The sequence below is a fragment of the Pipra filicauda genome, unplaced genomic scaffold, assembly GCF_003945595.2.
Source record: "Pipra filicauda isolate LSUMZ 115617 unplaced genomic scaffold, ASM394559v2 scaffold71_size5581439_pilon, whole genome shotgun sequence".
NCBI lineage: Eukaryota > Metazoa > Chordata > Aves > Passeriformes > Pipridae > Pipra > Pipra filicauda.
The window spans coordinates 3,603,985-3,629,755 of NW_024104887.1; the positions used below are offsets into that span (position 1 = coordinate 3,603,985).

Consider the following 25,771-nt stretch of genomic DNA (forward strand, 5'->3'; position numbering starts at 1 on the left):
GGCTTGGCAGTGCTGGGTTAAGGGTTGCTCTCAACAATCTTAGAGGGCTTTTCCAACCTAAATGATTCCATGATTCTGTGAAAACCCATCTCCCTGTGCCCCTACCACCACTCCCCATGGGGCCAGGTGGTCAGTGCTGTGAGTTCCCTTCCATGGCACCCCTGGCCTGCCCAGCTCTGTGCAAGGGTTGTGGCCAGAGCTTTGGCCATCCAAGGAGCCCAGCAGGACCTCAGTGTCCCTGCAGCTCAGGGAAGAGACACCCTGTACCACCACCAGGAGCTCCAGAAGAACCAAAGAGGAGGTTTGGCACAGCAGCACCCCACTCCAGAGCTGCCATCCTCCCCCCAACCAGGTCCCAGCACTCAGGGTAGGGGCTGCCCCCAGCTCAGCCTAAACCCAGAGCTGCCACCCAGTCCCCAGGTTTCCTCCCAGTTAGCATCCAATACTCCTGCCTCCCTCTGCCCTCTGGCTGAGCAGAGAGAGGGTAGGAAGCAAACTACAGACACAGCATTTTTATTCCAAGGGCAAATGTATTTAAATAATTTACAATCATTGGACAGCCTGAAAGGTTGTTTTTTCTTTTCTTTCCCCCCCCATGCTTAAATCACAAAGATGTTAAAATAAAAACAGTATTTAAAAAATGACCATACACAGTGTGAGGGAGGGGCTGGGCTCAGGGGAGCTGCCGGACCCCAGGGAGCAAGCAGGGCCCTATGGACTGAGACCCCTCCTCCCACAACTGGGTCTATTCCCCAGGGGAGAGGAGCCACCCCCTTCCCGCTGCGTGCTGGAGCAAAGGCAGGCATCAGGAAAGGAGCAGGGGGGTGGTGAGGTCTGGGGGGCACAGGGCACCTCTGTGCCCAGAGCCAGCTGCCAGCCCCTCATCCTAGAGCTGGACAAACAGGGCACGAGGGAGGTGAGGACAGATGGCTGCCCTGCCTCACACCCGGCGGGATCGCAGGGGGCTGCCGGCCCCTCCACCCCTCTGCCGTGCCAGCAGGCCAGGGTGGGCTCCAGCCCCGGGGATAAGGCAACACCTCGTGTTCAGAGAAGGACCCCAGAGCTTTCTAGCAGCGTCCATCCCTTGTGCCCCACATCAGCTGTGTCCCTGACCTCAAGGCAAATGCTGGTGCCACGAGGTGCGCCTTGGGGTGCCGGGGTCACCACGGCTCCTGGACAGCAGCTGAGCTACCCCCCTGCCCCTCTCAACCCCTTCCACCCCCCGGGGTACACAGCCTGTCCCGAGGGGCTGCTGTGGCCCAGGAGGGGTTGGGAGTGACACCGGGGTAGCTGTGGGGCGGGGCTGACACCGTCACCCACAGCAGCCGTGGGCGAGCAGGCACTTTGCACCTCCCGTGGGCCCACGCCTGGGGACCCGTTCTCTCCCCGGCCCCGCCAGCCCCGCTTTTAGCTCCAGACATCCAGAGAGTACCGGCCCTTCGTCATCAGTTTCTTTACATAGTCCACGGCCTGGGCCTGGCTCATGTTCCCGAACTCGGACACGATCTCGTAGAAGGTGTTCTGCACGTCCCGGGCCATGTTTCGGGCATCGCTGCAAACAAAGGGATCATGAGTGAGACACCAGAGTCACAGAGCCCTGTCACCTCCCCACACGAACACAGAGGGTTCACCCCAGCCCGCCTGCCTGGCCCTTTGCCCTCCCCCGGAATCCGGACAGTGTAACCCTCCCAGGGCTTGTAATGCACAGCTGGGGAAACTGAGTCACACTAATTTTCCTGGGAACAGGAATGTTTTCCCAAAGTCCCTTCCCTGCTGCCAGACCTACCCACATACGTAGATATGAGCCATCCCCTCATTAACCAGCTTCCAGATGTTTTCCTTGTTCTTTTTCAATAAGTGCTGGACATAAACCTGGCAGGAAACAAGGTGGGAATGAGGTGAGAGGAGCAGAGCCCCCCAGACCACAGGCTGGGGCGATGAGGGGAAGCCAAGCCCATGCTCAAGGCTCTGAAGACAGTGGAGGTGTGCTGGGTGCTCCTGCCTGCCATGGGCCATCCAGGCTGGAAGTCTCCAGCCCTAAGGCCACAGCTGGGTGTAGCAGCAGGAGCAAGTGGTGGGATGACTAGAGCAGTACCTTCTCAGCCTGGTCCCTGGAGAAGGCCACATTGAGCTGGGTGAGGACTCCCTCCTTCTGGAAGCGGGCCAGCTCCTCCCGGTACAGGTAGTCCTCTCGCTCGCGCCGGCAGCCGTAGTAAAGCACCGTCTCGCCCACCTCTTTGCCTGCAGGGCCACACAGCCTCCATCAGCTGGCCCCTGGCAGCCCACAACCCTGTCCCCCTCCCCACCCTCCCCTTGTCCTGCCAATCCCAGCAGTCCCAATCCTGTCCTCTCTGCTCCCCTGGTCCTACCAGGCCGGAGGAGGCAGAGCTGCACAACTGCTTCTGGTTATATGGGGAAGCTTGAGACTGATTCCCAGAAGTGGCCACAGGCTTCAGCAATGAGTGTGACTTGACTGCAGTTATTTGGAGATGTGGTGGCAGAGGTCAGAGAACTGCCTCAGGCCTATCCACCCCCCAAACATCCTCCTTGGCCAAGAGGACAAAGCATCCTCATGCTGGGCAACACTTGGCTCCTGTTCATCCTCCCCCATCTCCTCTGCTTTTTGCTGGACCCACCGGCAACATGAGCTGCACCTCAGAGGCACCAACCGAATCCCGCAGAACCCTGTCCTGCAGGAGCTCCAGCCCCAAGCAGGTTGCTGGGCCCTCACCTTGCTGCTTCAGCCAGGCCCGCTCCTGGATGAAGCCGATGAAGGGGGCGACGCCAGTGCCCGGCCCGATCATGATCACGGGGGTGCTGGGCTTGAAGGGCAGCCGGAACTGCGACTTCCGCACGTACATGGGCACCAGGGAGTTGCTCCCGTTCTGGTCAGGCACCTTGTTCTTGAGCCAGTTGGTGGCCACCCCTTTGTTCAGGCGGCCCGTCTTGGTCTCGTACTCCACCGTCACGGCACAGATGTGGATGGAATTGGGATGAACCTGCAGGGAAGGGATGTTGGCACCACGCAGAGAGGGAGCCCTGGCAACCCCACAGCTCAGTCCCCGCAGCTCCCCCTCAGTGCTCAGGAATGAGGAGAATTTTAACCTAATGTTAACACTGGGACAGCTATTCCTCCCTGCATGCCCCTCCTGGGGCTTCTGTCTTGTGCCTGACTCATCACAGGACCACGGAGCTTCCCTGGGTATTTCCAGCCACCTCAGGGCTTCAGGCACAAAGTAATGAGTGAATTTTGACCAGCCCCTAAAATTCCACCTTCTTCCAAGCCCTAACAGCCAGGTTGATGGGTGAAGAGAAGCAGGGCCCCAGGGAGTGCAGGTGGTATTGGGACACAGCTGGCTGCAGTGTGAGACCCTCTGCAGACCCCGTGGGAGCTGGGATAACTTCATGCAAGGAGATAACTAAAGTTGCCTCTCTGATGGAAATTATCACCAGGACAAGCTCCCCACATCCAGTCCCCAGCCAAGGACCGTGGTGCTGTGGAGCTGCAGCTGAAGCGGTCCCTCCACAGCCTCATTCCCTGCTGGAAGCACGCTCACCTTGGAGGAGGAGGCGATGGAGTAGTAGCGGGCCTGCAGGCGGGGCAGGAGCTCGCACAGGTGGTCGATGGGGGGGCGCAGCGAGGGCATGTCCTGCAGGATGGCCAGGATGTTCCTGCGGGCCTCCACCACCCAGCTGAGGTACAGGGCCTGTGGGCAAGGAGGGCACACACGTGACCACTTCCCTTCGTGGCTGGCAAACACCCCTCGGGCTCTCTGCACGGCCCTTTTGGGGATCCCCCAGCACCCAGTTCAGCCCAGCAGCATTGCTGGGAGGGCCAGCGCTCCCACCTTGCCCTCGGCAGCGGACGAGGCCATTTTCCGGAGGCGCTCCTGCTCCTCGGTGTCCGTGGCGTACTGGGCCAGCTCGTACAGCACGTTGGTGCGGGGAGGGTTGGTGATGTCCAGGTAGTATGTCAGGGCTGTTCGGTAGGACGTGGGGCAGGGGAAGGGATGCTTCTTGTTGGATTCCTCTGGAGAAGAGGGAGAGAAAGAAAAACGGAAAATCAGCAACTACCTGCTGTTATGTCAAGGGGATTTCGTGCCGGCAGCTACGCACGGTGTGTGAGGGCTGGAGACAGGGCAAGGCTCCAGGGAGGAGAGAGCAGCCCTAAGGCTGATCAGCCTGTGGGCCAAAGCCCCAGTTCCACACTGAAGCACCTCCCTCTCCAGGCAGCTCCCTCTCCCAGTAGCCCATTCTGTGTTTCACAGATGCTGCCTGACAGTTTAGCAGCAAAAAATATTACCCTGTGGTCCCCAACAGGGCTCTCTGCCCTGAGATGTCCAGCAAACCCGCAGACCAAGCAGGGGGGCTCCCCTCCACAGCTAATTTGGCCTCACACACTTACACCTCTATCAGACCTGGCCTCAAAAGTGTCCTTACGCTCATTTAGACACAGAGAGCTGTGCTCAGACTCATCTTGGGAAAGGTCAGCACCAGCAGTCAAGGCTGGAGCCATTCAGCAAATTGAGAGGTCCATAAGGGACAGGAATGACAGTGTGAGGCTGGACAACCTGCAACACTGCACAGGGGGCTACAGGCTCCAGCAGTGCATTAGAGCCACTTTCTCTCTTGAAACCAGGAGCTCCCTCAGGCTTCTGGGCCAGCACATCTGATGCTTCAGGTCTGGCTGTGCTGCTCCAGGAGTGCAATGGGCAGCAGCTGGCATCTCCTTCCTGCCAGAGGCTGGCTCTGCTGGGAATGCTGCCCAGGAAGAGCTCTTTGTACCAGCACAAGTGCTCCCTCCTGGCAGTTCAGTCTCCAAGGCTGTGCCTCCTCTCAGGACTGAATAAGAACATCTCACACACTGAGGGCCCTGTGGAGCTCCGGGGCTGCTGCAGCTGAGGGATGCTCTGGTGGGCTGATGCTCTGTAATTAGGAGTGTGCTGTTACATAATTTGTTGTTGAATGGGCACACTAAACACATTTCACAACTGACCCACTTCAGCTGCTCTCAGCAAACAGGTTTGTGCTACTGCTAGAACAGCACAGCATTCAGAGTGGCTGTGGGACATTTGTCTGCCTGGAGGTGTCCCACGGGACCTGAGGGTGATCTGGATCCTGCTCTGGTGGGAAGGACAAAGGCCACAGCTGAAGGAGAACTGCTGACCCTCAGAGGTCCATCCGTACTCACCATCCAAGTTGTTTAGGGACATGACAGTGTCCAGATCCGTGCCCAGGATCTCACCGATCTGGTTCACCAGAGAGGAGTCGTTGGCAGGGTACACGGCCACGTGGTCCCCGGACTCGTACCTGGCACGAGACACAGGAGAACAGATGCAACACCTGCACCACTTCTTGTCCACCCCCAGAAGACAAGTGGGTTGGTGCAAGAGGCAGCTGGACAACACAGATCCGAGCTGCTGCACCACCAGCGATCCCCAGAGCCCACAGTAACAGCGGGAAGGACCATTGTGGGATAACGGTTTTAAGAACCAGGGTTTTTATGAGGGACCTCCAAGTCAGAGACTTCAACAAGGCCAGAGTTCCAGCAAGGACAGGCCAACTCCCAGACAGGCACAGAGCAAAGCTGCTCAAAACCTCTGCAGTACTTCGTTACATTAAGCCACCTGGATTTGTGACTTTCTAACAATTTAGGCGATTTAAGCCAGTGAGAGGATTTTTAGGAGCAGGGCTTTATTCCCCCTATGCTTGAACACCTAAGCCAGGCAAGCCAAGGCATGAGACATCCCCACCTCTCTCTCACAGCTCATCTGCCCTCTCATTTTTTTAATGACTCCTAGAAAATTCTTTCAACTGGGACTGCGCAGCTAGGAAAGGTCTGTGGGGTGGGAGGGACCCAAAGCAGGCAGTGCAAGAGCTGGGAGAAAGTCCTGACGTGGGGTACCTGGTACAGAAGCCCAGAGGGGCAGTGTTAAGTAATCACTGAAGTACTGGATGAAGCTGGTGCCACATCCTTGTTCTTTGCTGCTGCTGGAGACTGCTCCTGACAAAATAAAGGAGCAGTCTCCCACAGAAAACTACCTGATTTTGGAATTGGAGATATCCAGCTCCAGGTGCATCAGGTGCCGCTCTCCGCCCTCGTTCAGTTTGCGGTTCTCTGTAACCTTGGCCAGGAAGGGGTTCTTGGCATCAAACGGTCTGGAAGGAAAGACAAGGTTTGGTTCATGTTCCAAAGCACACTACACCACAGCAGAAACCAAACTATGATCCTGATGCTACCCACACTGGCACAGAAAGCACATCCTTTTCCTTCTAAGCACAGCCCAGCAGTCAACAGCTTCTGTCCCATTAAGAACAAGTGACACACAAGTGGACTGGAGGAACTGTCACATCTCAAAGAAATATTTCAGGCCGGAATTAGTTTATACAGCTCATCTCCCACAGCAATACTGCCAGTAGCCATCATGTATTGGCCACCCCAGGCGAGGAAAGGCTCAAGACATGCTGTGGATGTACCAGCCAAGCAGCACACGGGGCCACAGGCATCTCCTCACCACTAATGATCCATTAACTGGGGACTCTCAGAGTCCCAGTGGAGATCTGAGCCCCTTCCTCTTGGGCAGAGACAGGCTGCATTGCAGAAATGACACTGCCCACACAGCAGGTGTTGTTAGAGACATCAAGGACCCATCAGCCAACCCCTACCCCACATACACCCTGCCCAGGGGGTCGGCACTTACGGCTTCTGGTTCTCGTAGCTCTTGAGTCGGCCCATCTCTCCCGTGTAGACTTTGTTCATGTTCACATCCGTGTGCACCACCAGCTCATACTGGCGGATGCTGGGCGAGAAAAGAGAAAAAAAGTCAAACTGGAAACCACAAAGTACAGCTGGAACCAGCATATACTTTGCTTGATTTGCTGCAGCTCAAAAACAAATGCAAATTCCACCCCTTTGCCCCTCTCCAGACATGCGGGATCAGGAAAGCTGGGCAGAAAACCCAAACCAAGAGGAAACCTCAGCCTCGCTGGGAGCATCACAACCAGCACAGCCATCCCCAAAGGTACCAAACCCACCGTGTCCCCAGTCAGAACAGAAACTCAGAGCTGGGCTCAAACTTGCACCAGGCTCAGGCCAAGCAGCTCCACTTCCTGCTCTACTTTGCCCATGCCCCCTCCAGTCTGGAAGGGGAGGCAGTGCAGAGGACAGGGAACAGCAGCCTGGGGCTGATGGAATGGCCACCAGTCAGAGGTGGCCAATCTCTCTGGCACCCAAAAGGACCTGCTCCCAAACCCACCTGGACTCTTCTCCTGTAGCCTCCACCCCGAAGTGCTCACAGACTGCTGGCCAGAACTGCTCTCTCCAGGTGATAAAGTCTTCTTCCAGACTATCCAGGGCAAAAGAAAGAGTCAATAACCCAGTCCCAGCTGGGAGAAAAGGGGCATTCTGAGAAGAGCATTCTGAGAAGAGCCATCTGAGATCCCTATGGAGTTTCTCCCTCCACCATGGGAAAAAGCATTTGCCTTGGACCCAGACAGTTTTGGTACCTCCATATGCCACAGATCACCAGAAAAGCATTGTCAGAGCACTAAGTTGGAATTGTTGCTATACCAACCACCCCTCCCTTCACCAGGTCTGCCAAGGAAGGCTTTGCTATTCAGGCTCACTCTTTAACCACCTCAGCTCCCCCCTTGCCCACTCCTGGCATGAAGTCACCTTCCCAAAAGGCAGATTCCAACATGGCAATGTTCATTTTTCTGGGTTCAGAGCCTCTCACACACCTCACAAACCTCACATCAGACCTTGCAGAGGTAAAGCCAGAGGTTGATGTAATGTCCCAGCGTGCTCAGGTGAGCACAGAAAGGCAAAAATAAAATAAAAATCATTGTCTGAGTTGGAAAACTGCTGCCTCCCACCATAAAACACTTCACGAGGAGATGGAGTCTGCCTTCTCCACAGGGATGGGGAAGTTTATCTACACAGGCTGGGTTAGCAATGGATCTACAGCAGGACAAAGGCAGAGGAGGCTGCAAAGCCTGCTCCAGTATGTACCTATGGGCATTAAGAGCTGGTGTGGGATTTCCCAGACACAGGATTCCCTAGGATACTCCCTGTGTACAGGGATCTGATTGTGGGAGAGAGAGCAGACAGACACACACTCAGAGTTACGCCAACTCCCAAAAGAGCCCTGTAGAGTTTATTTCTGTCTTGGTAATAGAGCCAACTCCCTGCCAAAGTATCCAAGATGCTTTATCCAGCTGTGACCAGCCCCTCCACCCAAGCTACTCACTTGCCATCATCATCTCCCAGCCCAAGCTCAAAGATGCGCTGGGCTCCGAGTTCCTCCAGTCTCTTGTCCACATACTTTCCCATGGCGTTGAAGTGCTCATAAGTCTTGTTCCCCAGCCCAAAGACCTGGAAGGGAACACTCATGAGCATAGAGAAGCAGGAGCTGGACTCTTCCCATCCAGTTGACGTCCTCTGGCAAGTATCACCCAGCAAATGAAGTTGAGAAAAGACAGCAAGACCTCTCCCAGCTCCCCATTCACTCTTCGTGGACCTTGGGTAAGAGCCTACCACTGGTGAGGAGGCACCAGCACCTCCCCTGAGCCTGGCCTCAGGCATGGCAAGAGGATGCACTTACAAGAACTCCTGCACCCTCGAGGGACCAGTAAGAGCCTGGACCGCCTGGAGACCGATTGCTGGCCTTTGCCTCCCACAAACCACGCAGCAAATGTTTGCTCACTGCTTCATACAGAGAAGCTTCACATCTCCAGCAGTGGATTTTATCCTCATTTGCAATTATTATGCTGCCTAAGGAATTTGGCCAGGGTTTGGGTGAGGTGGTTATTCAGCTCAGCACAGGAAGAGAGTTACATACTCCAAGTGATTTAAATTGTGGGAGAAGATCTGGCCCCAGGGTGCCCAATTAGCTTCTGAACAGCAGCAGCCTGTAGCTCATTTGCAGATGTTGTATTCAGTGCCTGCAGGCCTGTTTGGGGCTGTTTGTACCAGCAAACCCTCATGATTTAGGGAGTGGAGAGAGAACTCTGACATCTGTATTTAGAGACCTCAGATGTACATTTGCAGGAGTCCACAAAGCCTGCGAAGGAAGACAGTAGGGACCTCAACCAAAACAGGAGTACAGGACACAGACATGCCGTGCCTTTCCCCCAGCCACGTGCAGGCACAGTGGAGGGCTCTTGGCTTTCCTTCCCAAATTCCAACACAAACTGGAGTTGAGCCACTCACTGCAAACCGCAGACCCGAGAGGTCGGTGTCGGCCTCCTGCAGCCAGTCGTAGAAATCCTGGGCATTGTCCGTGGGATCCCCCTCTCCATAGGTGGCCATGCAGAACACAGCCAAGGACTTGTCAATCTCCGAGAGGCGACTCAGGTCCGACTGCAACCGAAGGACAGAATGAATCCCTAAGGACCCCACAACGTGGTTATTGGGCAAGCCTGTTCCTACGGTGTAGGTGTGCAGAGCAACACCACTTGATTACAAAAGGGGTTGGGAAAGGCCAAACCCACCCAAAATTGGCAGGGGAAATAAAGCCAACCACCCCCACTGGACTGCAAGTCAGTATTTCTACTCCACCAGAAAAGCAATGGGATTTTCCATGCAAAGCTGTCAGGGACCGTGAGAATGCAGAATGGCAAGGACCAAGCCCATCTCTGCATCGCTCAGGCTGATCTTCTCTCCCCTAAATGACACTGTTAAAAGGCCAGCTGTCCCTTGGCCAGGGTCCTTGGGTTTTTTTAGGGGACATTAATGGGATGTTACCTATCCTGAGGCTGTTCATGGCTAAATTACCAGGTCATACTCCTCTGGATCCGCTGCCATGCCCCGGAGGCCGTAGCGATGAGCGTCTTTGGAGAGACGGTTGGCAAACTCCTCTGCTGTGCCCGTCTGGGAACCGTAGAAAACCACAATGTTTCGGCCCTGGAGAGAAAAAGAAATCCCTGTTAAATGGTGATTACTCACTTGGCAAATGCATGGATGAAGCACAGACAAAGGAAATGCCTGGGATCAAGAGTCCTGGACTACTGCAACCTAAAGGCAACCAGGAGTCTGTGCTCGTACAGGACTCCATGCCAGGTTTGACAGAAAACTCAAGGCTAAACTGTTAATGAGAACGTGACTCTTGTCACACTCAGAGGGGAGACTCAGGTCAGACTAAAACCCAAAACAAAGAAAAACCCTCAAGATTTATTCTCAACTTCAGGGCTGCAGCGTGACTCCTGAAAACAGGGAACTCCCTGGATGAGAACACAGACTTGCCAAAGCTTTGGGGAAATGCCTGAGCACCAGAGCTCCTGCTCTGCTGCAAGCCAGTTACTTTGAAGTAAAACAGAAAATACATCCAGCCCTTGCTTCTTCCTCTGCTTCCTCTTGTGTCCAGACCAGTGGAGTCAAAAGCCAGTTCTGTGTACAACAATTCCCATTCCACAGCGAGCCAGTTTGGGAACCAACCACGCAGATAAATAACTGCCAGCCAATGACTTTAAAGTCTCTGCCATTTCCCTCTTGACTTTGATCTCATATTACACTTTTTTTTTCCCCACCAAATTTTCACTTTAATTTTTTTCTCTAAGAACAACTTCCAGGCATAGACCCAAAAAGCTATTCCTGGCTGCCCACACAGCCTTCCCCTGGATGCTCTCTGCAGCAGGCATGTGCCTGTATCCAAATCAGCCCCTCCTGCTGACAGTCTCCAGAGAAAACTGGGAAGGACATGAGCTCTCCCTCCTTCCCAGCACCCCTTGTAGCCCGAACAAGCTGCTTACCGTCTTCTTCATCTTCTCAATGAAGCTGCTGTCTCTCACTGGAGCTACTCTGAAAGACAGGAGGAACCTCCTTTCAGATGAAACACACTCATTTTTTGAGGTCAGGAATAAGCAAGTGGGGAAGAAGTGGCCTCCAGACCTCAGGAAGGCTGCCCAAAGTCTGCCCACTGACCATCCATGTCCCAGGGATACCCATCACTCAACCACAGGGCTTCTGCAACAACCATGGAGCAGGGACTCGGAGCAGACAGGAAAAGCTGAGCCCCTGCCTTACCTCCACTGGTGAATCCTCCCACAGGGAGAATCCTCCCACTCAGTCCTGTCTGTCAGGAAGCCTTTATCAACTGCTCTGAGAGGTTTCACAGCTGAGCAGGTTACAAGGATCTCACAAGAGCAGGTCTCCAGATAAATCTCAGGGGACAAGCCATGGTGTGAGAGAAGGGAACAGAGAGCTCCCTGCTTCCCACATCACTGCAGGCAGGCAGGATCAGTCCTGCACTATGTTCCCCAGGGCACATTCCCCAAGCCTGAAGTCAAACAGGGCTAAAAACCAGCTATTTCAACCTCAAAGCAGCATGCCAGACCCAAGTCCCAGAGCTGGAGAGCTCTGTGGAGCAGACACACGCAGCTGATCAGACCCACAGAGCCACCAGCAAGGCACCCACTGCCAGCCAAGGTCCTGCAGAGCTGGTTCCCTTGCTGGTTTCCATTCCCAAGCAGAGATGGGTCTAGTTGCAGTCAGATAAGGTGCTGGGGGCTTTTCACAGCAGGCAAGGAGGACAGGAGCTCCCTTGCTGTCCTCCCCACTGGAGCTTTGGTAGCAGGGAAGAAGAACGTGGGACCCGTTCCCATTTCACAATGGAAGAATGCAAGGCTGGGTCTCCTGTGGGAAGAGAGAAGCCTCCAGGCAAAAAACAAATGGTTTTGGCTCCAGCCCATGTGAGAATGTGAAGAGCTCACTAACAGTTTCCTAAACTCTGCAGCCCAGGGGGAGGGATCTTGCAGATGTGCCGTGGCATTTGCAGAGAGCACACACACAGAGCAGCAGGGTGGGGGACCTTCAGTAAAACATGCCTCCAAGCACCCTCCTTGACCCAAAGGTATCAAGGAGCTCCATAACTGGGCCTGACAGTTCTGAGAACTAACAATCTCATACAGCACACACATCAAAGACAAGCAAAGCGTACTCCAAAAAGCTACCCAAGGCAGCTGTGCTCCCAGGAGAGAGCTGCTTCACACTCCTGCTCTGCTCTCCCAGCAGCTTACACTCTCCCAGAGTTGTCATTTGTCCCCTGTTGGGAACTGGGATATGACAAGCATCTTAAGGGAGCAGTCCCAGCCCTGCCCATGCTGTCGCCAGGACGGGGGCTCGAGAGAATTCACAAGACTCAGCTCTCACTTAGCTTTTGGCTTCCTGGTGAACCTCTTTGGTTTTCTGCCCTCTGCAAGCGAGATCCAATTAAAACAACTGTTGGGTCAACTGCTAAACAAAATGCTTTTTAAGGAGGAGAAAAAAAAGTTTCAGATCCTTTCAGCAAGCTCCCTTTGGAAGAGAAAAGGGTGCAGCACATGGAGCTCGTCCGTTTTCAAAGGAGGCAACCCCACACTGAAGTGTGTGGTGGAGAACAAGCTGTGGCTCAAACACAGAAGAAATAATGAGCCTGGCTTTGGAAAAAAGGCTACACAACTCTCTGAAATTGCTTCATCAGGGTGGTTTGAAAATCTGAGCTGCGAAAACACACAGGCGCCAAAGGCAGAAACAACACACATTTTCACTGCTCAGCCAGGGAAACTTAGAAGAGAAAGTGTGTTCTCAGCAATGACTGCTCTTACAGCTTAGATAGCTCACAGCAGTGACAATGAGAATCAGAAGTGTTGGGTGGAGGGAAGGGGATTAACCCCATTGTTGGAATGAGCTGTAGCTTGTACAGATCTCCCACCCTTGGTGAGAACCCACAGCACAAACAGCTCCCAGGGCTCTCTGTCGTTTTGACTTCAGGAGAAAGAAAGGAGAGGAAGAGAAGTTCCCGACAGCTCAGCAACAATATCAAAGTCTGTCCCAGCTGAACACCTCTCCTTCAGAAAGTTCCCATGCCCATGGCTTTCCTGACAAACACATAGATACATCCAAAAGTGCAGACACAGCCCAGACACTGCAGAGCACCGACAGCAGGGTCTCCTCTGGAGCAGCCTGCCTCTGAGCAGAGCCTCTCCCCTTCCTCCTCCTCCTGTCCCAGAGGGAAGAGGTATCCCACTCTTTGGGGCGGGAGGAGCGACCCTCCAAGGTGGAACAACCCCGTGGCCCATCGGGCAGACTGACTCACCTGGCCACGGCCGGCTCTTCCCGCGGGGCCGAGTACACGCAGCCCATGCTGGGCAGGGAGAAGGCAGACAAAGAGTCCCAGGGCAGCTGTGTCTGCAAGGGGAGGTGTGGGGGGACGGATCTAACTTAGCTCTGGAGCCACACAGGCCTTCCCATTCTGCTCCTCCTGGGCGCTAAAGCCAAGCGTCAGCCTTTTGTTGAGGAGAAGAGAGCCGGCACAAAAGGTCCCGGCACGGGTCATAGCAGGAGTGGTCCTGTCCCCTCGGATCCTCGTGGTGGGGCTTCGGAAGTTACCAAGTGGATCCGCACAGTCCTGAGAAACTGCAACATCTGGCAGCAGTGGCAGAAAGGAATTAGGAGTGGAGAATGAAACCTCCCAGGATCCTCCGCAGCACACGTCCCTCTCCCATCGGCGTGGAGCAGGGGGACGGGACACAGAACCCTCCCCCGGCCTTGTTACCTTGGAAACTGTTTATATCACAGCTGCTTTTATATATATTCTCCTTTTTCAGGAAAAAAAAAAAAAAAAAGAAAAGCTTGATGCCGTAGCTGAATGAAACGATTCCAGACACTGCGTGAGCAACGCTTCGGGTAACTATGGCAGTGCCATTACGGAGGCAGCTCAAAGGAGTTTGTTCTCTTCAGGATCCTATTAAATTAAATTAGAGATGGTCTCTCTCTCTCACACACACAGGCAGCAGAGAGCTAATCAGGCTAAGGAGTTGGAGCAATTCCTGCCACAGGAAGCCCTACAAGCACCAGGGAATGGATTTCTGCATAGCTGCAGAATAGAGATAAGCCAGTTTCTGCCCCAAACAATGTTAAAGAGGGGGGAGAAAGGAGAGGGTGACACCCAGCATACCAATGGCTGTCCTGCCTATGTCTCCCCAGGATGACTGCCTGTACAACTCTGGAGCGGGCACATGAGAAGGGAAAGAAATCTCTGACTGAGAAGCGTGCAGAGGAGGAGCAGCCAGAGAATAAAAATAAATTTGTGCATTCCCCAGCAATGCCCCCACGAGGAAGCGCGGTGACCACGGCTGCGTGGCGATCCAGAGCTGCTCTCCCTAATGACATCTGCAGAGCAGGCTGCAGGGAAGGCTGCCCCAGTGGTTTTAATTAAGTCTGAAAATAGTCAAAACACGAGCAGTCAGTGGGATCCCAGCCTGTCCCACACATGCATGTGTTACACGTCACAGGTACAGGATGCCTTCCGATGTGCTGGATTCTGTCCCTTCTGCGGAGACTTTGGCCAGGAAAACAGCTCCACTTGGCTGTAAGGATGAAGAATCAGCAGCCTGATCCCTCACTGAGCTGTGGCTGAACCCAGGGATGCATCGTCATGGCAAGATCATGAGTGTTTCCAGGCCACACAGGCTGGTGGAGCCACGCAGGGAGAACCCAGCCCAAAAGAGGGTGTTTCAACAGGGCATCTGTTTTTCCACAATCAAGGGCAGTAACAACAGTGGCATTTCCTTTGCAGACCCTGCTGAGCTGACACGGTTTTATCAAGGTGCTCAGCAGCAGCTCCCAAAAAACACCAGGAGGGCACTGAGGTGCTGGATGCTGTGTTCAGGTCGGAGACCCTACTTGCACTGTTCAACACTGCAAACAAACCATTAAAGCAGCAGCCATTGTGATGTGTCTGAATCCCTGTTCAGCATCTTCATCCTCCGGTATCCTGAGGCTGAAGTTGGGGGAGCCAAAGTGAGACAACTAAATCCATCACTCAATGCCATCAGATAAAGCAGTTCAGGACAGTTTGGTGAGTCGAGGCAGAGCTGTAGAGAAGAAGCTGAAGAAAAGCAACCCCTCTTAAGGCCAAGGCTCTCCAGAGACAGCCCTGATGAGGTCTCTCTGCCTTCGTGGGTCTGGGACAGCTTCCTTGCCTGCCCACAGGCCTGCCTGACATATCCAGCCAGCCACAGGCAGTGGCTGACAGTGTGACCCTGTGTCTTGTCGATCTGCCTGATCACCAGAAAGGAAACTCCACCCCAGACTCAAGGATTACAAGAGGGAAGGAAACCCAAGGCTGAACAAGCTTGTTTTTTCCACTCATTTTCCTCCCAGTTCCAAGCATCCCATAAAATTACACTGCAAGACCTGCAGGAAGTCTCTGTCTCTGTCCCAAAAGGCAGATGTGCCACCAGCCACAGCCTTGGCTTATGGGGCCACACTGCCCTCTGACCAGCTTGCTGCAAGGACCACAGCAGGGCTGCAGCAGGGTCAGGCTTAATGTAGAGGGAGAAACTACTTCACAGCCTCCTCTCACTCTGCACCTGCCTGGCTGCCACTTTTCCAAAATGCAATAGTGTCAGATGACTTCCAGAACAGCCTCACCTCTTCCCTAGTTATCCACAATGGGACGTGCTGCTGTTCCACATCTCCCCCAGGGAGCAGTTGCACAGTGCTCCCTTCCAGCCATGGCTCACAGGGAGAGGCAGCATGGACCCCATGGAGCAAACCCAGGCAAAGTGCCCACGAGCAGCTCAGAGCCAAAACCCCCATCCATTCCCAGATGGAAGCCTATGTGCTGAGGCCCTGCAGCAGCACAAGGTGGTAACATGTACCAGGGGCAGTCAAAAAGCTGCTCTGCAAGGTCACAACAGCCTCTGGAAGAGCTGCACGTGGTGAGTGCAGGGTGGAATCAGTCACACAGGCCCAGCCTGTGCCATGCCAGCATCTAATTTCAGATGGGTAGTGCCCTTTCCCCAGCCAGATTAGCTCTCATGGCAACAGTGTTCTCCTCACAATCTCCAGAGAGGGCCACGTGCACTGACACACACAACCCTCTCTGCTGCAGGCATGAGAGGGAAAAGTATCCCACCAATCCAAGGAAACACATTCCCAAGGTAAGGCTAAGCAGGCACGGACAGCTGTGCTGCTGCCAACCTCGTGTGCACCCATGTGCACAAGGTTCCACAGCCAGGGTCACTGCTGCCCTTTAAAACCCTCCCAGCCAGAAAATGTACTTTCCATCCTCCTGCAACACCAGAAACAGAAGGATTGAGGTAAAAAGCCCAGCAGAAAACTGATGTTACTGTGAGGTAAGGAACTAAATGCACCCAGGTCTCCACCAGCATGGCTCAATCCTGGCCCTAAGCCCTTTGCAGAAGACAGGGTAGAACAAGGATTTCCCTCTCCAAATCCAGTCTCCTGATGCTGCAGTACCCTGGCATCAAAGCCAAGCAAGTTTCACAAGAGCTGCCAAGCAGCTCATCCCAGGAACTATCTCCCAAGACTATTTCTTTTCTTCATAGCCAAGGGTAGATAAGATTTCTGATAGGAAACCTACTTAAAAGCAAGTCCACATTTCTCCAGATTTATCTAAATGTGACTTTTATCAGAAAAAAACCGAGAATAGCCAAAGCAATCCTTAAGAGTTCTGAAGTACAGCCAGAGGGTTTCCTGCCTTGCCTTTTCCTGCCTTGCTTGGGAAAGGCCAATTCCCGATTTGGGCCACACGGTGGGGGTAAGGCAGAACTGCAGCCTGGCTCCTCCCCCGGGATTTCTGCGTTGGGAGGGGAACACGAAGCTCAGAGGAAACATGAGGGAAGAGAAATATCTTTTGGGACTAGGTTCCCTCACCAGAGGCCTCCTACAATCCAGCTGAGCCTTCCAGGACTCATCATAAGCACGACAGAAAGCTCCACTCCCACCGCGCTGCCTGAGAGTTGTTACTTACACTGTTTGCATTTTGGGCAGGTCGGGGAGTTCCTCCTTTTTCTTGCGGAAGAAGAACCAGTAAGTGAAGAGTCCGGTGATGAGGGAGATGAGGAACACGTCTGTCATGCTGAAGAGAGAGTCCTGCTGTGCAGTGCTGTCGGGAGGGGAGAGGTTTGGGTCCATCCTGGCTTCCCCCATGACGGTCAGAGGCACTGTAAGCAAGGAAACACAAATGAGCACCAGCGGCCACACAGTGCCATGGAAGAGCAACAAGGGTCCTTCAGGAAGTGTTTTTTGCTACACAGTTAGTCCTGGGAGCACAAGGCTGCCCAACAACATCTTTGGAGAGAGGCCTTGCATCACAAGACTGCAGGATCCTTTTGTGTCCCACGGTGTCACACCAAGCTTTTCCCTTCCTGTTGCATCTGTGCTGATCCATCTGAAGTGATTTCTGCTCTCCCTCTACCAGAAACATCACAGCAGTCCCACAGGCCAGCCAGGGAGCTCAGCCTGACTCCTACTAAAGCCACAGCAAAACTCAACAGGGACTCATGGCCACCCTTTATTGAAGCCCTTACTCACCACAGAGCCCCTGGAGTGCTAGTGGGGGAAGATCCCACTCTTCCAGCCACCCAAAAGATCTAGGGCTTCCTCCCTCCTTCCCACAAGGTGACAGGATGCCCTGGACCCACTGTTGTGCTTATAAACCACAGAGCAGGACTGTGGCATGAAACGTCTGTGAGCATCCCCACCAACATTACAACACAAAGGATGAACACTTCTGGTTTAATATCCACCACCATTGCAGGTGGATTTACTATCCAGCTCTTTTTGGGGCTCTGGCTTTCCAGTCCCGTCCACTATCTCCCCTGGTTTAACTTCCATCTCCTTGAATTATTGCTTTCCACTCACCAAGGCAGAGTTTAAGCAACTTGTGAGCTGCCCAAGGCCATACTCAGGGTCTGTGGTAGCACAAGGATGAGCACCCAGCCCTCAAATCCCAAACCTATGGCCCTATAGCCCCATCCTTCCCCTGAGGATCCACCCATCACTCCCTCCCTCTCTCCCACTGCTGTGCCAAAGCTCTGAACTCCTCTGACCCCAGTCCAGATCACAATATTATCTTACCAGAGGCAAGGACGCACTCTGTCCAAGTAAACAGATAATTAACTCAAAACTTGATTTGTAAGGGCAAAGTGTCTCTCTTCTTGTACTTGGGCACCCTGCCAACCCAGGGGACCATGGACATTTGAACTTCCACACAAAAAAGTGACTCAGAGCTGTGGTGGTGCCACAGGAAAAAAAGGACGTGTGCCACGGTTGAGCAGTGAAGGAAGAGCTAAGCCGTGACTGCCAGAGGAAAGTTCCCAGGCAGCTTTTCTGGGGGGGCTGAAAACAGCAGAAAACTCCAAGCCTGTGCCTGGGCTGAGAAATAAAAGTGACCAAAGCTTAAGGTTATGCTAATGCATTCAGGAGCTGGGATGAAAAGGGAAGGTGATGCTTAGGGAGATCTAACAAGGGAGACCAGATACAGCAGAGAACAACCCCTTGTTGTTACCCTTAAAAGGAAACTCCAGCTCCAGAGAACATGAAGCCTTGTGCCAGAGGACACCAGCTATAAAAGGTGCCCTATGGAGCACAGGGAGAAGTCCATAGCAACCTGGCAGTGATCAGAGACAGGTACTCTGGCAACCCAGGCAGTGCTCAAACCCCAAAGAAGTTTAATTTGGTGGAGAACTTGGAAAGTAACTATATTACAAAGGGCACTAAAACACCGCTGGCAAAGCTTCCCATTAAATTCTCAGAGATGACACCAAGGCAGGGAGTTGGAAGAAAAATGTGAGTGATGTGACTACGGACAAGCAAATTGCACATTCCTCTCCATCAGGCAGGTCACCCTGTCCTCCCTCCTTGCAGACGGGCTTTCCATCACTGGATCTCGGAGCCAAGCAAGAGCTGGGTGTTATTTCTGTACAGCTCTAGACAAAACTATTAGCCAAAGCCCCCACAACTGGAGCTTAGTTGCCAAAAAGGCACAGCTCACAGCAGGATCCCTCTCCTCCTTCTTATCTGGTTCCAGTAAACCACCAAGGAGCTGGTCTGGCAACCAACACCAGGGGAACGCGCTGGTGGGGGAAAAATATTGCTGGTTTATTGCCTTCACTCCTGATGAAACCCCAGAACTTTTATTTATAAGCTCTTCTCCTCTTCCTCACTGCCACTCCACCTCACCTGTAGGAGGATCTCAGCCAAAACCTGCCAGGAAACCCACCCTCTCCTTGTTATCTCACTCATCACTTGGATTGTTCATTATGTCTCCAGGCAAAGAAGAGTTGCTGGTTTCCAGGGAGCCTCAGCTGCTGCCCATGCACAGCACAGACCCCTTCTCTTCTTCAGAGATGGAGAAAGCAGTGCCAGACACAGGCTGCCTGGATAAACATCTCCAATGCTGTGAGGTGGGTTGGTTTTTTATCAGTGCCAGTTACCACTGCCCAAATTCCACGAGGGCAGCCAGTTCCTCTCACACAGGGATGGCCACGTCAGTAAGATTATCCTCAGCAACAGCCTGTGTTTCACCCACTTTCCTTGAAAATCCCTTCCCCAAGGCACGTGAGGCAATGACAAACCCTTGCTCAGAGGAAGCCATGAATAAAAACAAGGCTTGCAGGAGACCATGCTAAGCTGGTTTTGGGCAGAAGCTGCACCTCCTTCCCTTCTGAGCACCAAACCCAGCACCCAGAGCAGCTGAGCCCTAGGAAAGCCTCCTTGCACAGAGCACAGCAGCCTCCCTTGTCACAAACTGCACATGGAGGAGAGTTCCAAGACAGACACATCTGTGGTGAGCAGCAGCCAGCCCAGAGTGGAAGGCACACAGGCTGCACAGTAATTCCCTCTTGGCTCTGGATAGCTCAGACATGGATATTCACCAGCTGCCTTCACACAGGGCAAGAAGGAGTCTGTGCCCTCCTCAGCAAGGTGAGGGCTATGTCTCCAGCCAAAATTCATCACTGTGCCCAAATCAGCAGAGCTTCAGGCCTCCCAGGGCAGAGGAGACAAGCAGGAGCCAGAGGAGTTTGGCTTTCTCAATCCCCTGGACGTGGCCTGCTGTCCCAAGCAGGGATGCCTTGGAAAGAGGCATCCTCAGGGAGGCAGCTCCCAGGAATGCAGCGTGGATGGATGCGGGGGTGGAAGCTGTGCTATCTCCCGGCCTTCACCACACTGCAGCTCTCCAGGGCTTCAAAGGGGAGCCCTACAGCTGCAGCCAGACCACACACTCAACCCCTCCAGAGCCAGGGAAGAGAACCATCTCTGGAGGCTTCTGGCTCTGGTGCGCAGAGCTCTCCTCTTCAGTCACAATCTCCACAGCACAAAGATTATATGCTGACCTCTAACCCTGGAAGGAAACATGGTCATGGTCTTGTGATGGAAGCAAAGATGCAAAAACTGCTTTAGTGTTGATGATGTGCTCCCTCTGGTCTTGCCCATTTAGTTATTCAAGTCTTATATTCCAGCTAAAGGTTTTTCTTTTTGCTTTCCCTTCACCATCCCGACCCTGGGGAAAAGGTTCGCTCGGACAGCAAAGGATGTGAAATTAGACCTCATGCTTCTTTTTTTAAAAGGTTGTCACAATTCAGGAACTCACTTCACCCAGCACAGGAAGATTATTATTCCTCAGTTTATCTCAGTCTTACCTAGTTGGCTGTAACAATTATTTTCCAGAAGCAATTTTCCAGCAATTCATTTTGAAATACATTTTCTAACATTCTAACATCCAGTGAAGAGAAACCTGACTCTTACTTGAAATTTAACTACCCTGGGAATTATGCAGCCTCTGGAAGGACCCTGATAGAATCAGACCAGGTTTTTGAAGGGGAAAAGAAAAAAATTCATGATGCAGAAGTAAAAGTTCCCCTGACAACAGTTTCAAGGGTGGTCATTTTATCCACAGTGTTTATTATATCTTCCATTAAGGTAAGACAAGACTTCCATATCCCTTTTTTTTTTTTTTGTAATCGTGGCTCCAGTTCCTGGATCCCTGTTTATGCACACAGCAAAGCAATCACCCTCAGCAAGATGTGAGCACAGAGAAGTCACAACATTTTGAAAGATTACAATCAGGCAATGCTGTGTTTTAGCTCAGCTTTTCAGCCCCTGAATGCAGCTCCTAAATGTGTGAATCTGCTTGATACACGGCAGCTCACAATCACTCAAATCACTGGGGACCTTCCCTGCACATCTCCATGCTACCAAACAGATGCTCTTCATAATCATGTTAAAAAAAACTGTATTCCTAATTCTCACACACATATTAAAATATATATAAAATCAGTATTGCAACAGACAAGACAGGATGGGGAGCGCTCTAAAAGCCAAATGATCAGCAACCCAAAGGGATCTATTCTCCCCCCTTGATCTTGCACACAGAGGATGGCAGCGCCAGGAGATGGTGCAGCAGATGCCTCCAAAAGCACACTGGAGCACAGCACCACAGTCATGAAACGTGGCTGGGAGGTTTCCCCTTCTGCAAACGTAAGGATGTTTCTGCAAGTACTATCTCCTAGTGGCCAAAAAGCGTTGGCTCTGAGGCTAAGTTGGCAGGAAGTTGGCTCTTTGTAAGCCTGAAGTAGACCTTTTTTTTTTTTGTAATGGAATGTCCATGAGGAGTTTCGATTACCTCAGGACAATCTGACTTTTCAGTCTCAGACCAGGACTGCAGCCTGTGACTCTCCAAAAATGAGTGACCAAGCTGGGCTTGACTCTGCCCTGTGCCACCATCAGCACACCACGACCTGCAGTGTCAGCCTTGGTGAGAGGGAAAGGAGAAGGAAGAATGCTGACCAAGCACAGCTTGGGACTGCTCACTGCTCCCACCTCTGATAAGTGATCCCCAGGCACCAGCTGTAGCACCAAACAGCCCCCAGGATCAGCCTAACACAGCAGAAAGAGCTCCCCATGATTCCCACACACCCTACAGACGCTGCCTGCCCTGGCACAGGGCAGCACAGAGGCTGCACCTCCATCTCCAGTGCCCCTGAGCTTACTGAAACACCCAACAGGAGCCAAGCATCAGCACCCTTTGGACCCCTGCAGATAAACTCAGGGGCTGCAGGTAGAACCTCTGTTTTGCAATACATGCAGGAAAAAGCCCCACGATGACTGAGCCAAAGAGGAATTGCGTGACAAACCTGTGGGCAGTGCCATTAGTCACCCTCTGCCCTGGCACTGGTGCCAGGCTCCATTCAAAGGGAACTCAGCAGGGTGCAGGCAGCCAGAGCCTTCCCAGCCCACAGCAAAGTCCAGGCTGTCTCAGATGAACACCAGCAGGGACAGCAGGTAGTGGTTAGAAGTCAAATCACCCCTGCAGCAACGAGCTTGACTTGTGTCTTGCAGCAACACCTTCGTGGTGCCAACACGAGCCCTGGAGCACCCATCTCCCCTCCAGTAGTCCACTTATTCCATCCAGCAACACTTACCAAAGGACTGCGATCCAGTTTCTCAGAAACAGGAATCCATGCAGGTCACCACCACATCTAACAGCAAAACACACTCAAAAAGCCACTGGCTCCTTCAGACCGGCTTTCTTCAGTTCAGACTCCCGGTAAGAGCCCCACACAGCCACACAGGGAAGGGGACAAAAGGGCACTGCTGGTAGAGGCAACTTGGCAGAGCACCCCTCGTGCTCCCTGCAGCCACGTGATGATGACCCTCATGTCCCTGACTCAGCACAGGCACTGCATTAGTGAGCACAGAGGAAGCACAGCTGTCACGATTTCCAGTGGTGGAAGCTCTGCGTGGCCGGGAATGTCAGCATTACCACCACATCTGCCAGACCCCTCCTTCTGATCAGGAAGGACCACCTTGAATTCCACAGGTGCAGGTGGGTGTGCGTGAGCAGACCTCCCTTCCCACCACACACCTTGTCTGCCCCAGTGATGGCCCCTTCTCTTGTGCTGACCATGGCACAACACAGAGCAGCCTTGAGAAGAAGCCTTAAAACTGGGCTTTGTAAGTGAGAAACCAGTTATTTCCACTGGCATCATGGCACAACCCCAAAGACAACTTCAGGACAGAGGGGAGACACATGACAGAGATAAGCAACCACACCAGATGGAAAACTCCATCTCTTTGTACAGCACCAACCTGCAGCCCAAGCCTTAGAAACAGAAAAGCAGGAAGATTATAAATAGAAATTAAACAACTAAAACACCTGGGAGGAAAAAAGAAAGCCACTCTCACAGGTCTCTATTCCCAGGGCACCAGCAAAGCTTGTGGAGAGCTGGCACAGAAGGCAGCACCAAAAGGAAGCTGCAGTGGAGGAGAAGGAAGAGACTCACAAACAGGAATGCAGTCTTGTGACCAGCAAAGGTTTCTTCTTTCACCCACTAATGACACAAGACAGGCGGGTCACTGACTTGTGTCAGGAAGAGGAGCCCCACGGACACAAGGCCAGGAGTGGAAGGAGCAGGGCTGTGGTGCAGGTGGCACTTCTGCCCAGACTCCTGTGCCTGGTCTCCTCTGAAACCCACTGCAGCGAAGACTTTCTGCATGTTTGTGTGTGGTATTAGGCCAGGAGACCCTGGGGGCAAAACCAGATCTTCTCCCTCTCCTGAGTACAAATGCAACCAATTAGACCAAGAAATTCTGTTTACATCAGCCTGTGCCAGTCTCAAATTAGCTCTTTTCCCCTTCCTTTTTAGTAAAAGAAGACCTGGCAAGGAAAGTGGTCCTTTCCAAAACAAAAGCAGTACATGGAAGCAGGCACCCAGATCCAGGTTATTTAACATTGGCTTCACCAGCCCTTGGATCAGCCTTTTCTCCAGAGCTCTGCCATGTGGAGATCACATTTCCCATCAATACCAGGATGTATCTGGCCAGACAAATGGCTGTGCTTTTCTGGTCTGCACAGGTTCCCTGTTTTGAGTGGGATCACCACACAGGTGAGTTCCTGGGCTCCTGGGGAAGGAAGGCACAGTGGGAAACCTCACAGTTTCCTTGCCCCAAGACCCTCCGTTGGACCACGGGTTTACCGTGGAACAGGGCAGGATGACAAGCATGAGCCAGGGTTTGGATTTCACTAGGCATGAAGGTTCCCTACACCTAGTGCTTCCCTATCACTTTCTTCCCACATATTTAAAAAAAACCAACAATTCCAGCACATCCCACAACTTCCCATTAACCAGCAGCAGCTCAGCAAGGAAGGGTGAAAAGCAGAGCCTCACACAAAACCAGGAAAGTGCCTCTGTGCACTACCACCAGCTCAGAATTCCCAATCTAAACTGAGGCGTTGGCTGCAGCAGCACCTAAAGCAGGGAAAGGAACACAAAAGCTGTTGGGTTTTCTTGTGAAGCAAAAGTTATTCTCACTGTGCAAGGTCTCTTCTACCCAGACCCTGACACGCCGGCTCAGATATTGGCAAAACTTCTATTTTAGGCACAAAACAGATGTGGAATGCACATCAGTCAGTCTGGATCTTGAAATACTGCATATTTGAGCTTTCACTGTCATACTTCCATGTTTTCTGGCCCACGGGTCTTATTCAAGGACAGCAGAGCAGCTGCAAAAGCAAGGAAGAGAACAAGAGGAACAGCTTTACTGAGGCAGAAAGCAACTCTATACTGTGGGTGTACTGAGGTGGGGCTCAGTAAGACCAGTGCACTGAACCAAAGGATTTAGAGGCATTATTCAATACAAAACTTAATTCAAACTTGCCAAGCTGCCTTAAAAGAAAGCAACCCAGAATTACTAAATTTGCACACTTCCTTTCACCAGATAAAAGCCTCTCGACCTCTAGACAAGGGCATGAGGCATCTCACCAGCTTAGGCACCTGAACACCTTCCTTCACACAGATTAACATGAGCCAGCATATAAAAAAAGAGTTCAGGGTTACAGGGTAAACAAAACCTGAGAATGGCAGGTAAACTGACCCCCTTGTGAACCAACACTGTTCCCCAGTTTCCCCTCCCAAGGAGGGACAAATCCAGAGCACCACACCTCAGCCATTGTTTGAAAGAGGAACAGGGGTCTCACCACCACCAATATGCAGGAGCTGGGACAAGTCTGCAGGAGTTTTAAACCACCCTCTTGCCAGGCTAGGCTGCAAAACCTCAGGAGCAGCCCATTCAGGCATGGATTTTGCATGGTTCAGGTCCTGGTGAAGATGTTTTTTTAAGATCAAGACGAAAAATGGTATTTTTTTCAGCAGCCTCTTCTCCAAGTGCTGTGCCCTGTGCTGCCACAGCCATGGCTGGAATTTCAGCTCCTCCCAACAGGCCATTTGCTCACCCTGTGCCTGAGTTTGTTGAGGGTTGGTGTGACTTTGCCTGCAATCTCTACAGGGAGGGAAGTGCTACAGATGGAGTCAGTAACCAGAGACTTTGACCTCTTCCACCAGGAAGAGTGAGGACAGCAAAAGCCTCCAATGCTGTTCTCCTTTAGGAGGTTTCCTTTGAAACCAACAGCTGAAGGAGCATCACAGGCACATTGTTAAAAAGATCTTGCAAAGTTTCAGGGACTGTGAAGACCTTCGATCAGAACAGTATGTTTTGGGGATTTATTTATTTAAAGAAAACCAAGCCCTCTTTGTGTGGAGCTGGGACATGTTGTATTTATAAGGCAGCTTTCCTCTGAGGATGTGAGAGCTTTTCAGACATTACAAGCCTGTCTCCTATGTTGCTGTATGGGATGGAAGTGTGTCTGCATGATCCTTACATCCCATGGTAACTCTGGAGGAGAACTGTCCTCCTGCTCTGCCTGCCCTGTCAAAGGGTGTGCAGTCACCCTAGGACCCCTCCCTGCCTGCCATGGGTACAGCAATCTAATCTGGATTTCACTTTTTTGAACATTTGTGAAATACAGGCAACTTCCCAGCCCAGCCCCTGCAATCAACCACAATCACAGGCACCAGAACATCAATTCCATACCCAAAACGGATGCCCTCGTGCCAAAAAGGGACACAGGCCACAGGACATCAGACAACCCAGGGAATAAGAGAGGTCACAGGCTGAAAGGCTGATCCCAAGCTGCAAAAACCA

The 25,771-nt window shown here is 52.5% G+C and overlaps 1 protein-coding gene across 3 annotated transcripts in view; it reads right to left on the minus strand.

Annotated features, from left to right (window-relative positions):
• Nucleotides 1–597: 597 nt before the first annotated feature.
• LOC113990467 (NADPH--cytochrome P450 reductase) overlaps nucleotides 598–25,771 on the minus strand; it is a 32,073-nt gene continuing 6,899 nt past the window's right edge. For 2 of the 3 annotated variants that reach the window (XM_039389274.1, XM_039389275.1), the window contains 15 exons: nucleotides 16,758–16,950; nucleotides 10,750–10,798; nucleotides 9,776–9,904; nucleotides 9,212–9,361; nucleotides 8,250–8,374; nucleotides 7,257–7,346; nucleotides 6,702–6,800; nucleotides 6,043–6,159; nucleotides 5,192–5,310; nucleotides 3,849–4,030; nucleotides 3,558–3,707; nucleotides 2,732–2,999; nucleotides 2,096–2,241; nucleotides 1,787–1,872; nucleotides 598–1,552 (listed from right to left, as the gene is read on the minus strand). In XM_039389274.1, the coding sequence (XP_039245208.1) occupies nucleotides 1,408–1,552; nucleotides 1,787–1,872; nucleotides 2,096–2,241; nucleotides 2,732–2,999; nucleotides 3,558–3,707; nucleotides 3,849–4,030; nucleotides 5,192–5,310; nucleotides 6,043–6,159; nucleotides 6,702–6,800; nucleotides 7,257–7,346; nucleotides 8,250–8,374; nucleotides 9,212–9,361; nucleotides 9,776–9,904; nucleotides 10,750–10,798; nucleotides 16,758–16,950 (2,048 nt within the window). In that variant the 3' untranslated portion in view covers nucleotides 598–1,407. Of the gene's footprint in view, nucleotides 1,553–1,786; nucleotides 1,873–2,095; nucleotides 2,242–2,731; nucleotides 3,000–3,557; nucleotides 3,708–3,848; nucleotides 4,031–5,191; nucleotides 5,311–6,042; nucleotides 6,160–6,701; nucleotides 6,801–7,256; nucleotides 7,347–8,249; nucleotides 8,375–9,211; nucleotides 9,362–9,775; nucleotides 9,905–10,749; nucleotides 10,799–16,757; nucleotides 16,951–22,212; nucleotides 22,358–25,771 lie in introns of those variants that run through there. The other variant, XM_027725953.2, reaches the window with a different exon arrangement.